This window comes from Phytophthora ramorum (genome assembly GCF_020800215.1).
Source record: "Phytophthora ramorum isolate Pr-102 chromosome Unknown Phyram_PR-102_s0005, whole genome shotgun sequence".
NCBI classification, from domain to species: Eukaryota; Oomycota; class Peronosporomycetes; order Peronosporales; family Peronosporaceae; genus Phytophthora; species Phytophthora ramorum.
The window spans coordinates 3627860-3640760 of record NW_027150651.1 but is presented as its reverse complement, the minus strand read 5'-3'; the positions used below and the strand labels follow the sequence as shown (position 1 = coordinate 3640760).

Below are 12901 nucleotides of genomic sequence, written 5' to 3'. Positions count from 1 at the left end.
ACCGCATGTGCTTGATCGCTGAATCCGTTGAGCTCCACATCCGCGGTTCTTGAGCGTACCAAGAAAACCAAGCATCGTTCAGGTTGGTAGCAGCAGATGTACGCCGACGCTTGGCTTGAGGATCGTTGTTGCTTGTATCTTCACTTGAAATCATTGCTGACGGAGCTTGTTGTTGTTTGTTGTGTATCTTAGCCGCCATGATAGACAGCCGAGTGTCCAGCTTCTGGTTCACTTGAATTAATTGTTCAATCAAGGCTGCTTGTTGAAGAAACATGGGGTATGTCTTGGGTGGTTGTATGCTTTGCTTCAGATGTTGCCGTTGCGTTCGAGGACAGGAACGACGACCACGCCAGCAGATCGTTGACTGGGAAGACTTTCTCACTGCGCAAGCCTCGATGCGTTGAATCGCCAGCCCGTTAGTGCTGAGACTTTTCAAGGACGAATAGTGCCGCAGCAGATACGCCATGAAGGTGTCGATGACGCGCGCGTTCACGTTGTATGATGGCGACTTCAGGCCGGACGAAGCGTTGAAGAGTGCTGCCGCTACGGACTGGATTTTGGACTGGGTATCGGAATCGAAGCAGTCCAGCGTCAGAAGGCGAACTCTTTGTTCGGGGTCGCGGCCGCTCAAGACTCGTGCAATCCTGTGGTCCTCGGCAGGCGTACGCGATGGTCTTGTTCGTCGCCGTCATGTTTTACGCTCCACGCTCGAAAATCCACTGTACGTACATTCCAGCTCCATGTGCATGCTGAGCTCCGCCGCGCCGAAAGGAATGCGACGTCAAACGCTCGGCCACACCAGCGTTTTTGGCGACTCTGTCCAGAACGCGATTGACTTAGCTGTGGATCCCAGGAGCAGCATCCGCCGTCTTGCTCTCATTTGACTTCTTGGCCGTTTGATGCAGCGGGATCACAGCTTCCGGGTGGCCGATCCAGTCAATCAGAGGCGTAGCGGGTGTCAGCGTCGCTCGGGAGACTGTCTGTGGCTCCGAAAGTTGGCTCAGAAGCGAAGCCGTCGGAGAAGACTGCGTCACCGGTGCAAGCGCGATGGCGAGAAGCGGGCATGTGGAGAAGTCGTCGTCGGGAAAGAACGAGAGGCCTTGTTCTTCTGCGGTCTTGGCCCGGATGAAGCGCACGATGTTGCCTACAGGTTAGTCTTGCGAAGCATCGTAAGACCCGACGCACGCCCAGTGAGGAACCAGAGCAGATACAGCAAGGTGGCGTCCTGGTAGTCCGCGGAGGTATAAGCCGTCGAATAGAGATATATCATCTTATGCTTGAGCGTGGTCATTGTGCATACAGGAGCCTTGTTAACAAACGCCCCCGACTCTCTCTTCATACAGTACCGTTCCAGTACCTTGTCCTTTCTTCAGCAGAATCTTGTCGATCCCCGCTCGATGCTGAGGGAAATGTTCCAGCAGCCAGGTCTTGGCCTGTCGGTAGTACTGCATGACCGAGTGCCGGGCTAAGAGCTGGATCTTGCGCCCTTCCTTGAAGGCGAGGTACATGCTGAACTTGTCTACCACAGCCTCCAAGACGATCGAGGCACTCTCGCGCTGCATGCACACTCCCAAGTACTCCCAGCTGACGGATTCCTCCTCGAGAAACTTCAGGGACGAGCGTGCTGTGCATTCCCGAGCCCGCTTTGTGTTGGGCGGCGCGAGAAATAGAACGACATCAGCTCCGTGAAGGAGTTCAAGACGCTATGCATCGCTGCTCGCAAGGCGTACAAGATCCGGGTTCGTGATGAGGCAGTCCGTCACCTTCGACTTACCATGAACACGACGGTTGCCTCCGCAAGCCTCCTCCTCGATGCGATCGATGTCATCTTCGCTTGTGTGGCCGAACGGAAGAAACGTTGCGTCGGCATTGACGACGTGCGTGAGTGGCTAGTAGCTCCTGGTCCAGGTGATGACGAAGGATCGGGCGAGGAGGAAGAGCGGAGCGTTGAAGAAGACCTGACAGCAGAGAAGCTCCACTACGTCCGCAAGCTGCTGAATTGGAAGCGTGAGAAGCGGCAGACGTACTACCTCGTCGAATGGGAGGCAACGTAGGAGCCTCGAGGACACCTGAGCCAGGCCGTCGTCGCTGCCTTCGAAAAAGAGCGCCGCCTTCTTGTTCGCAAGAAGTTCATCGAAGAGGAAGCTGTTAAGGACAACACGATCAACACAACGGAAGGACAGACGAGGTAGCGCATGAGGAGTTAACACAGGGTGCATTACGTGCTTTAGAATCAGTAGCAGGGGAAAGACATTGACAGCTCTACATTGAAGACTAAGCTTAACCTCCAATTGGAACAGCAAAATTAACTTCGTTTCAGAGCACTCAAACACACATCTAAGCGCAGCATCAAACACAAAGCTTAACCTCCTTACGGAACAACAATGCTAATCTCGAAGCAGAGTCAGCACGCCTTGCATTGTCAGTAGAGGCGGCTGCCCATTGGCTTGTATACACACATGCAGTGAGCCCAAAGCAAATACACTGGGTTGTTACGGGCACTTGTGCCGGACGAGAGAAAAAAGAGGGAATGGCGAGGGCTGTCGTGCGGCGGCACTTGCGGCAGCCCCAGGCCAGTAGTTCTCAAATAACCTCGTTTTTGAGGTTGTACCTACGTCCGACCTGCCAGCCAACCACAGTTATGAGTAATTACGTGTCAGCGTAAAACCTACCACGTAAAAAGCCGATTTTTGGGCTGGGATCTCGTTTGCCAATCTGCCGTGGCAAGTGAACAAGTCTCCGCAGCGAATCTGTATAGAAACTTATGCATAAACGAAAAACACCGTTTTCTTGGCCCGCAGGCCGTTTCGGGCTTCCTATCCCGCCTACACACACCAAGCACGCGCGCGCGACGGCCATAAAGGCGTTCAATCGCTTCCTCTCCGCCGAGAGCACGAGCATGGAGCATGTCAAGACTTTGACCGTTGCCGACCCAAGCCGCGCGGGGGGGGGGGGGGGCATCCTAGTGACTCTCATGGACAAGTTCGGTGTGTACCTGGCATTCCATGCAGGAGCAAGGGGGCTGCACTTGTCGCGCCACTCCGTCGCTCAATATTTCCGCCAAGCGAAGTGCTGGCTCCTTGACGTGTGCCCTGTTCAAGGAGGAGCAGCTGCTCAGCTTGGGGCGTACCCTTGAACAGCACTACATCAAACGCGTGAGCGGTGGGTTCGTCAAGGAAGCGGTTGCATGCACGAAGGATGATCTCAAGAATATGACAAGCTATCTGTATTCAACGGCCTGTTGTGCATCAGACTACCAAGATGCAGCACTGCTGTGTCTCTTGTGATATCTCTTCGGGCGCGCTTCGACCTTCGTCCGGAAGCAGCAACTCACCATCGGTGCTGGTGGCGTGTTCTTTATCCGCTTCATCCGCGTGAAGACGTCAGACGAGCAGACGCTGTCGCTCTTTCCCGACGAAGACTTCATGACTTGCCCGCTGCTGGCACTCGCTCTGGCCTTGATCACGCAGGAGTCGCCGTACGCAGCGCTGCTCAACAAATTGTCAGTGCAGTCGAAGGACGTCCCTGTTGAACTGACCGACTCGATCCCATTGCTGGACAAGCTTGAAGACAGCGGCACCCTAGATTTTTCTCAGATGTCGAAGAGAAGCACCGCCGTCCACACGACACCGACAGTCGGGGTCCACGCTCTTGTCAACCGCTTGCTCAATCGTGTTGTTGGCCCAGCTGGAGTCGAAGAGCCGCTGACCTCTCATTCGTTCCGACGTAGCATGCGAACGCAAACGCGAGCTCAGAGTTGACGGTGCAGTGGATATTCGACCGCGGAGCCTGGAACTTGACCACGACTAACAAAGCCTTCGCATACGTCTTCAATATTCCGAAAGAAGACCATCAAGTAGCCAAGGTGCTGAGCGGGATGGTACCAAAGCAAGCCTATGTTCTTCCGTCGCTGGATGTTTTCGACTCGGCCACACAAGAGGATATTCGAGAGGTTAGCCACAAACTATTCAATGCAAGTCATGCGCTGGGTAACAAGGCCTCCAATGTCTGCGCCGCTGTAAGAGATGTGCTGACAGCAACTATCTTCCTCCACTACCCGTCGTTGATGAATCCCAACGCGTAGGCGCCTGCAATGAAGACAATCCAGCGCTGTGCTGTAGCCTCTAGTGTTACGACGACGAGCTTGCTTGCCTGATCACATCAACTCGCGAGGTCAACAGCTCAAGCCAACACCACCGCAGAAGACCTGATGGAAGGAAGCGTGAAGGCCAAAGTTGAGTTCGATCATCAGACTGCTTTGATTGAAAGGTTAATTGAGGTCAACCGTAGCCTCGAGGCTCGAGTCAACTCGCTAGAAGCTGCAAGCACCAAAACTGAAGCAAAAACATCAGCACATGATGGTCAAGCCAAGCGACCAAGAGATGGAGATGAAAGCGTACCTGTGAAGCGCCGACGCTGCTCGAAGACGATACCACTTTCAAGCAAAGTCACTGCGTAACTAGGCGCGCGAGGCGTACTGTCAAAGGGATCCAACGCTGTACTCAAGGCGCTTCGGCGGATGCATCGCGAGGGAAGTCTCAACGACCTCATCAACGCCTACCGTCAGCATCTTGCCAGCGACAGAATTGTAGACCCTACACCTATTCGTCAACAAGGCACTCAAGCTGCTCCCGTAACGCAATACGATCCCCTTTCCCGCGTCCTTGTAGTTGGTGCTTGCATTGATGTTAGGTCTGCAGCAGTCATTCGAGCATAGAAAATTTACCGATGGGTGGAATCGAACCACCTTCTTCCCTTTCGGGAGCTCTTCCATTGAGCTACATCGGTGGGGATTAGACAACAACATCGCTGAGGTACTCGTCTGGAGTGCTCGACGGGGAATTAACGGTGGTCCACAGTTCTTCGTGACCGCGACAACCCTCTAAGGTGACCGATGCTCGGTACACCCCCCTCAATTCACCGCACCGGGTGGTCAATCGAGCACTGAGCTCGCATGGCAAAATGGCGTTGCAAAATTGCACCTACGCCACTCATTTACGAGGCGTAATTACTTCTGCCACCTATCAATGAGCCAATCATTTGAGAGGATGTATTTTTACGAAACCTTCACAACCTGGTACGATATAAATTTTTGTGATACGTCGGATGTTGTACTAACGGTCGGAGTCGTGTGGCTGTTCGTCACCATCCACGTGTCAGTGGTGTTGGGTACACAATGCCCAACCGGAAGAGTGACGGGCACTCTTCATGTAACCCCGTTACAATGATGGTAACATGCAAACAACAAGATGTTTGCTTAAGATGGCTTCACTGCATAAACCTAGGTTAGGCGAGTTTATCCAGTGGACACCACTCAAAACTGCCTATGGGGGTAAGCTGTCGCTAAATGGTTTCGCGTACGGAAATGAAGATGAAATGTTTGTTGCTGCCAATTTAGAACCGCGGTTCGAGTGCATACGTGATAGGGCCTAGAAACTTGTTGGGATCATGCGTCCGGTCGGCACAATTAAAAAAACCTCTCATTCCAGTATTCTGTTCCTGCAACCTTTCCTGTGCATGGCATGCATGTCGATTTCTGGACAGGAAATGTAGCCATCGATATTCCTGCCAAGTTGCGTAGGACTTCAACGCCAGCTCTGATCCTTCTCAAGACATGTATTTGTGCATTATGACCGTGTGCACGTGCACCTTCTGCTGGGCCCATGTGTCCGACGGCCACCATTTCGACTCGAGGGCCCCACGACGTAGACCACACCGCCGTGCCTGAAGGCGTGCTACATCTGAACGCCTCGTGATGCCTAACCTATCCTATCCTCCCACCATGCACGTTAGTCTCCTGCTTCACCACGAGGGATCACATCACAACCAGCGTTTGCGGCCATGAGTGTCTGGCCTTGGCATTCTGCAATTCGCCAGCTGTGACGCACCCAACCTCGACTCCCCGCAATGTTCAAGCTGATCGTCTTGCTCTGCGTAGCACTCGTTGCTTTGGTCGCACACGACGCCTCAGCTGTCCACCCAGTCGCTCAACAAGTTGCCAGAACCGAGGCTCAGGACGCCGGGCGACAACGATTCTTGAGCCACAGTCAGCGTCTGCTGACTGCGTGCACTAACTCGGAAGCCGGCCGGAAGCTTCAAGAGCAAAATGCCGCACGTCGATCCGCCAAGCTCAAAGAGCTTCTTGCTAGCCGTCGACTGGACGCCACAACCGTGTCGGCAACGAGCCACAAGACGAACCTTACCGGTGTCACCACGAGCACGTACCCCGAGTACCTTTTCGGAGATGACGATAGTGTCAAGTGCGTACTGGCCCCGGAGACCACCCAAGACACCTTCTACGTCTCCGGAGAGCTCTACCGACAGGATATCACGGAGGATCAGACCGGAGTCAGCCTCTCGACGGAGTTGCAATTCATCGACGTCAACACGTGCACGCCAGTGTCCGATCTCTGGATTGATTTCTGGCACAGCAACGCTCTTGGAGTGTACTCTGGTGTTGCCGGATCTGAGGCCGGAGAAAGCACCGAGACGTCGAATGTGGATGCCACGTTCTTGCGGGGGCTCGTCCAGACAGATTCGTACGGGTTGACTGGTTTCACGAGCATTTTCCCGGGACACTACGCCGGTCGAGCCCCCCACATCGATATCGTCGCCACATACAGGGGCTCATTCCAGAGCAACAACACATACACTGGAGGCTCTGTCGTTCATGCTGGGGAGATTTTCTTTGACCAAGATCTGATCACGGAGGTTGAAGAGACGTCAACTTACGTGAGCAACTCACAGAATCTTACCACGAACGAAGCTGATAAAGGCTTCACTGAAGCAACAGCTACCGGCTACGATCCTATCATGGAGTACGCTTTGATAGGCGACTCGGTGGGGGACGGTGTGTTCGCGTGGATCTCGATCGGAGTCGATTTAACAGCTAGCAACAACGTGACTGCTGTGGGCGCACTTACTGCCGATGGCGGTGTTCAGTATCGCTAACCACGATCACTACTTACTGTTAGCTTCATTTTTTACTGTGGCGTAGCTGAAAGCTTTGTAGCTGCTTAACATTTATCTTGTATGCTTAATTGTGCCATTTGCTACCAAACACTTTGTTTCAAGCTTCAGTGATTCGGAATCCATCTCAGGTACACATTCCAAGTCCTTTCATACTCCATACAAGCACGGCTAGATCGTCGTACGGGAGCAAAGTTAGCTCTGGCAATTGTTGCTGCGAATTGCTTCAGTGGTAAACACTCGAAAAGAGTGGTGGGTGATTAAGTGTTTGATTGTATGTTTGAATTCGCGTAAGTTCTAAACCCCAAGCGTACGTTCCGAATGTTGTACCGTGCTGGAATCCACAGCACCAGCCAAGATTAAACGAGTCAGCAATATCCCTTCAGAACCTGTACGCAGAGTGCACGATACAGAGTGGGTGGGCCGTTGTACGAAGAGCAAGGCAGTGTGTGCGCGGAATACATCCACGTTTTGCTGGAGTTTAGAGGGTTTTACAAGGTGAGACTGCTTGCTACGATCGTACCAATCTGGACCGGATGTCCAGCCAGCAAATCGACTGCTGTCGACAGGCATATCTCTCACGCAGCCATGATCCGTGTTCCAGACATAACGTTAGCGTTTTATCGCTGGAGGAATGTTTTCCTCCGTAAATCGCACCGAGAGGTATTTAGCGAGGTGTACGTCCTTATTTCGGTTGCCGAAAGGGGGAATGCAGTCGCAAGATGGTGGCTTCACTACGATGCTAGCGGAAACCAATCGCGGGTTGATTCGTATGGTTGTATAGATTGGTTAGTTTGAGAAAGAGGATATGAAAGCCGCTATTGTGTCTGCTGTAGCGGTGCCGATTCCAATTGAGTCTTGGGTTTTGCGCTGTCTCCTTACTGCCGTTTGTCTCCAGTACGAGGGCCCTCATTGTTCCCAGCGCCAACATCGTGGTTATAATGGTGTGAGCCGCTGGAGTTGCCACCACCCGCCTTGCCACTTTTCATGGGCGCTTTCACGTCGTTCGCCCCGTGGTCCCCACTGCCGACAGCGGAAGTCTCCCCGTTGCCGCCTGCGTTCGGTGGTGGCGGAAACTGACGGTCTTGGTACGGTGTCTCCTGTTTGGCATTGCTTCCACCCTGCCACGACGGCGGAGGACCGTTGCCGTCGTTTTGGAGAGCCTTGCGGTGAACGCCATCGCGTTCACGGCGAGGAGACGGAGGTTTGTCGTCGCAGCCTGCCTCAGGTGGCGGAGGGAAGTGTCTGTCCACGCTACCACTGCCGCGCCGCAATGATCCTGAGCCCATACCGCTCATATCGCTGCCGTGTTTGTGCGGGACGTGAGCATCCCGAGCGCGTGGCGATGGCGGAGTTTGGTCGTCGGGTTTGTCGTTTTCGAGGGCCTTGCGGTGCGTCTTGCCGAGCTGGTCACGGTCCGGAAACGGCGGCACGCCATGACTTCCTGCATCGGGCGGAGGTGGGAAACGACCGTCTAGACTTCCTCTTCCTTGCCCGCGACCATGTTTCTCGAGGCTGCCTGCCTTTGGCGATGGAGGGCGGTGTGCGTCTCCGAGTCTACCGGCATAGTCCGCATCCATCGACGACGAGAAGTCGTGCGGCGGGGGCATATCGACCTCGCTCCCTGCCGAACCAAAGCCCATATCACTTCCGCCAGACCCTTTTTGACGTAGGAATGGCTGGTGAGGGGCGAGGGGCGAGTTCGGCTGCGAGGACCCGACGTCGGCCAGGACAGCGGCTGCAGCCATGGCGGCAGTGAGAGTGAGAGTGAGCTTGACCATGGTGGCGGCGTCGAATCGAGCCTGCTCAAGCTTGGTTGATCGATTTACCCCGGCTTGAATTGGGCTTGGATGGCGGGTTGCTTGCTTGCTTGCTCAAGCGTTACTTGACAACTGTGCTGGTGAAGTAGCTCTGGATGTTGCTTCGGGGTGTGCTGGGGATCGCTCAAATCGAAGAGTGAGGTGATGTAGCGAGCGCCACCACAGCTAGTGCTTCTCTTGTCAAGTTGAGTTCGCATTGGGTCTCAACGATGATCGAGGCTTGTGTCGCACCGATGAGGGGAGCGTTGATCAGAGTCGACGCTCGGATAGCCCTGGAACACTGCAACGTCAATGCGAGCGGACATCGCGTGGTTTGGGGCAACTGTCAATAGTCTCGACAAGAGTGGATGGATATGCTGCCGTGAGTGTGACTCGGTGCGGAGATCTGTTAGTTTTGGTTTGGGATGTTGTGTCTGTCCACGAGTTCTGTGCCGGTGTCGATGCGGTTGGCAGGTTGGTTCGTGCTTGAGTCCAACACGCTTATAATAGCGGCGATACTGCGTGGACATATCAGCATAATGGTTGCCAGTTGCGAGGGGCTGCTGCTACGCACAAACACGGTGTTGGCGGCGTCAAGCCGAGCGAAGTGATTGTGATGTCGAAGAGGTTCAGCCAATGGCACGGACTCGGGTAATCGTTGTTGCGCATGCGGTTTTGAGTGAGGCCTTTGGCTGACGGAAGCACGCAAAGAGCAAATCAAGACCGTACTTACACAGGATCATTTCTATAGTACCCTCTATTCTACTTTCTTTCCAAAAGTAGACAATTTCAATAACTTTGATGATCGTATTCGACTTCATTCATTGACTCGGGATGTCGGTGGTTGCAGTGCTGGGTTCTCTTTTGGACTCGGCCTCCCCTATTGATGAACGTCCGCTGTCGCTATTCCAAGGCAGCGTGAGTGAGTGGAGTGATATGAGAAGTTATTGCTACCCCTTCCTTCCTTTTACTGTTACTTTACGCGGTACCAACATCGACCAGATTTACTTACTCTTCATTACTTGACCAACCTTCCACAACTCAACATATTACTTCGATGTATTACATTGACATGCTTTTATTTTAGCCTTATGGATGCTACTACTGCATGTATTAATAGTGTTCAATGGAAAGAATAGTCACACACACTCCTACAGCCTGTCCTGTAGGCTACAGGCCATGGATTTCATATTTGGTGTATTTTGTGCGTACGAAACAGGCCAATCGTTTTGACGAAAGTCGAGATGGGGAAACGCAAACGCAGTCGCTGTCGAGGCCTTCACGACGAGGCCAAATACACGCATGCCAAACGAAATGAGTACAAGGAAAAGGGCCGTCGCATTGCGGCTCCCTATGAAAAACTCAAGTAGACGCACCCTCCGCCCGAAATTCTAGCGCTCTCGTATGTTGTGGCGTGGATCGAGGAGGTGGTGCTAAGTTCCAAAGAGGCGATGGAGGAGGCAGTACGAACGGGTCAGAAAGAGCGACTGGGGCAGCTAATGAGCGATTTTGGCTGCGATGTATCGGATGCAGTTGTCGTTGCTGCTGCAGCTGCAGCTGGCCGATCCAAGATGGTGGAAATTTTGCTGGAATAGAATTCCACGGAGGTTTTCGGCGAGGACGAGTACGAAGACGATTTCGGAGAAGAGGACAACAGCTACCTGATACACGCAAAGTTGCAGTTGCTGCCGAAAAAGGGTTTATCGACGTGGTGGAGGTTTTACACTATAACATTTATTGGGAAGACAACAGGAACGAAACTATGTGGCGAGCTCTCGAGGCGGCTGCTCGGAGAATGCGTGTCAATGTAATACATCGAAGTAATATGTTGAGTTGTGGAAGGTTGGTCAAGTAATGAAGAGTAAGTAAATCTGGTCGATGTTGGTACCGCGTAAAGTAACAGTAAAAGGAAGGAAGGGGTAGCAATAACTTCTCATATCACTCCACTCACTCACGCTGCCTTGGAATAGCGACAGCGGACGTTCATCAATAGGGGAGGCCGAGTCCAAAAGAGAACCCAGCACTGCAACCACCGACATCCCGAGTCAATGAATGAAGTCGAATACGATCATCAAAGTTATTGAAATTGTCTACTTTTGGAAAGAAAGTAGAATAGAGGGTACTATAGAAATGATCCTGTGTAAGTACGGTCTTGATTTGCTCTTTGCGTGCTTCCGTCAGCCAAAGGCCTCACTCAAAACCGCATGCGCAACAACGATTACCCGAGTCCGTGCCATTGGCTGAACCTCTTCGACATCACAATCACTTCGCTCGGCTTGACGCCGCCAACACCGTGTTTGTGCGTAGCAGCAGCCCCTCGCAACTGGCAACCATTATGCTGATATGTCCACGCAGTATCGCCGCTATTATAAGCGTGTTGGACTCAAGCACGAACCAACCTGCCAACCGCATCGACACCGGCACAGAACTCGTGGACAGACACAACATCCCAAACCAAAACTAACAGATCTCCGCACCGAGTCACACTCACGGCAGCATATCCATCCACTCTTGTCGAGACTATTGACAGTTGCCCCAAACCACGCGATGTCCGCTCGCATTGACGTTGCAGTGTTCCAGGGCTATCCGAGCGTCGACTCTGATCAACGCTCCCCTCATCGGTGCGACACAAGCCTCGATCATCGTTGAGACCCAATGCGAACTCAACTTGACAAGAGAAGCACTAGCTGTGGTGGCGCTCGCTACATCACCTCACTCTTCGATTTGAGCGATCCCCAGCACACCCCGAAGCAACATCCAGAGCTACTTCACCAGCACAGTTGTCAAGTAACGCTTGAGCAAGCAAGCAAGCAACCCGCCATCCAAGCCCAATTCAAGCCGGGGTAAATCGATCAACCAAGCTTGAGCAGGCTCGATTCGACGCCGCCACCATGGTCAAGCTCACTCTCACTCTCACTGCCGCCATGGCTGCAGCCGCTGTCCTGGCCGACGTCGGGTCCTCGCAGCCGAACTCGCCCCTCGCCCCTCACCAGCCATTCCTACGTCAAAAAGGGTCTGGCGGAAGTGATATGGGCTTTGGTTCGGCAGGGAGCGAGGTCGATATGCCCCCGCCGCACGACTTCTCGTCGTCGATGGATGCGGACTATGCCGGTAGACTCGGAGACGCACACCGCCCTCCATCGCCAAAGGCAGGCAGCCTCGAGAAACATGGTCGCGGGCAAGGAAGAGGAAGTCTAGACGGTCGTTTCCCACCTCCGCCCGATGCAGGAAGTCATGGCGTGCCGCCGTTTCCGGACCGTGACCAGCTCGGCAAGACGCACCGCAAGGCCCTCGAAAACGACAAACCCGACGACCAAACTCCGCCATCGCCACGCGCTCGGGATGCTCACGTCCCGCACAAACACGGCAGCGATATGAGCGGTATGGGCTCAGGATCATTGCGGCGCGGCAGTGGTAGCGTGGACAGACACTTCCCTCCGCCACCTGAGGCAGGCTGCGACGACAAACCTCCGTCTCCTCGCCGTGAACGCGATGGCGTTCACCGCAAGGCTCTCCAAAACGACGGCAACGGTCCTCCGCCGTCGTGGCAGGGTGGAAGCAATGCCAAACAGGAGACACCGTACCAAGACCGTCAGTTTCCGCCACCACCGAACGCAGGCGGCAACGGGGAGACTTCCGCTGTCGGCAGTGGGGACCACGGGGCGAACGACGTGAAAGCGCCCATGAAAAGTGGCAAGGCGGGTGGTGGCAACTCCAGCGGCTCACACCATTATAACCACGATGTTGGCGCTGGGAACAATGAGGGCCCTCGTACTGGAGACAAACGGCAGTAAGGAGACAGCGCAAAACCCAAGACTCAATTGGAATCGGCACCGCTACAGCAGACACAATAGCGGCTTTCATATCCTCTTTCTCAAACTAACCAATCTATACAACCATACGAATCAACCCGCGATTGGTTTCCGCTAGCATCGTAGTGAAGCCACCATCTTGCGACTGCATTCCCCCTTTCGGCAACCGAAATAAGGACGTACACCTCGCTAAATACCTCTCGGTGCGATTTACGGAGGAAAACATTCCTCCAGCGATAAAACGCTAACGTTATGTCTGGAACACGGATCATGGCTGCGTGAGAGATATGCCTGTCGACAGCAGTCGATTTGCTGGCTGGG

The 12901-nt window shown here is 53.7% G+C and overlaps 2 protein-coding genes across 2 annotated transcripts; one reads left to right on the top strand and one right to left on the bottom strand.

Annotated features, from left to right (window-relative positions):
• Window positions 1-7847: 7847 nt before the first annotated feature.
• KRP23_6845 (uncharacterized protein) lies at window positions 7848-8750 on the bottom strand (the record flags this gene model as incomplete). Its single annotated transcript, XM_067892086.1, has 1 exon — window positions 7848-8750. One exon carries the CDS (start codon window positions 8748-8750, stop codon window positions 7848-7850), a length of 903 nt encoding a protein of 300 aa, XP_067746381.1.
• Window positions 8751-11659: 2909 nt separating this feature from the next.
• On the top strand, window positions 11660-12562 carry KRP23_6844 (uncharacterized protein; the record flags this gene model as incomplete). The annotated part of the gene is made up of 1 exon (XM_067892085.1): window positions 11660-12562. One exon carries the CDS (start codon window positions 11660-11662, stop codon window positions 12560-12562), a length of 903 nt encoding a protein of 300 aa, XP_067746380.1.
• Between the last annotated feature and the right edge of the window lie 339 nt (window positions 12563-12901).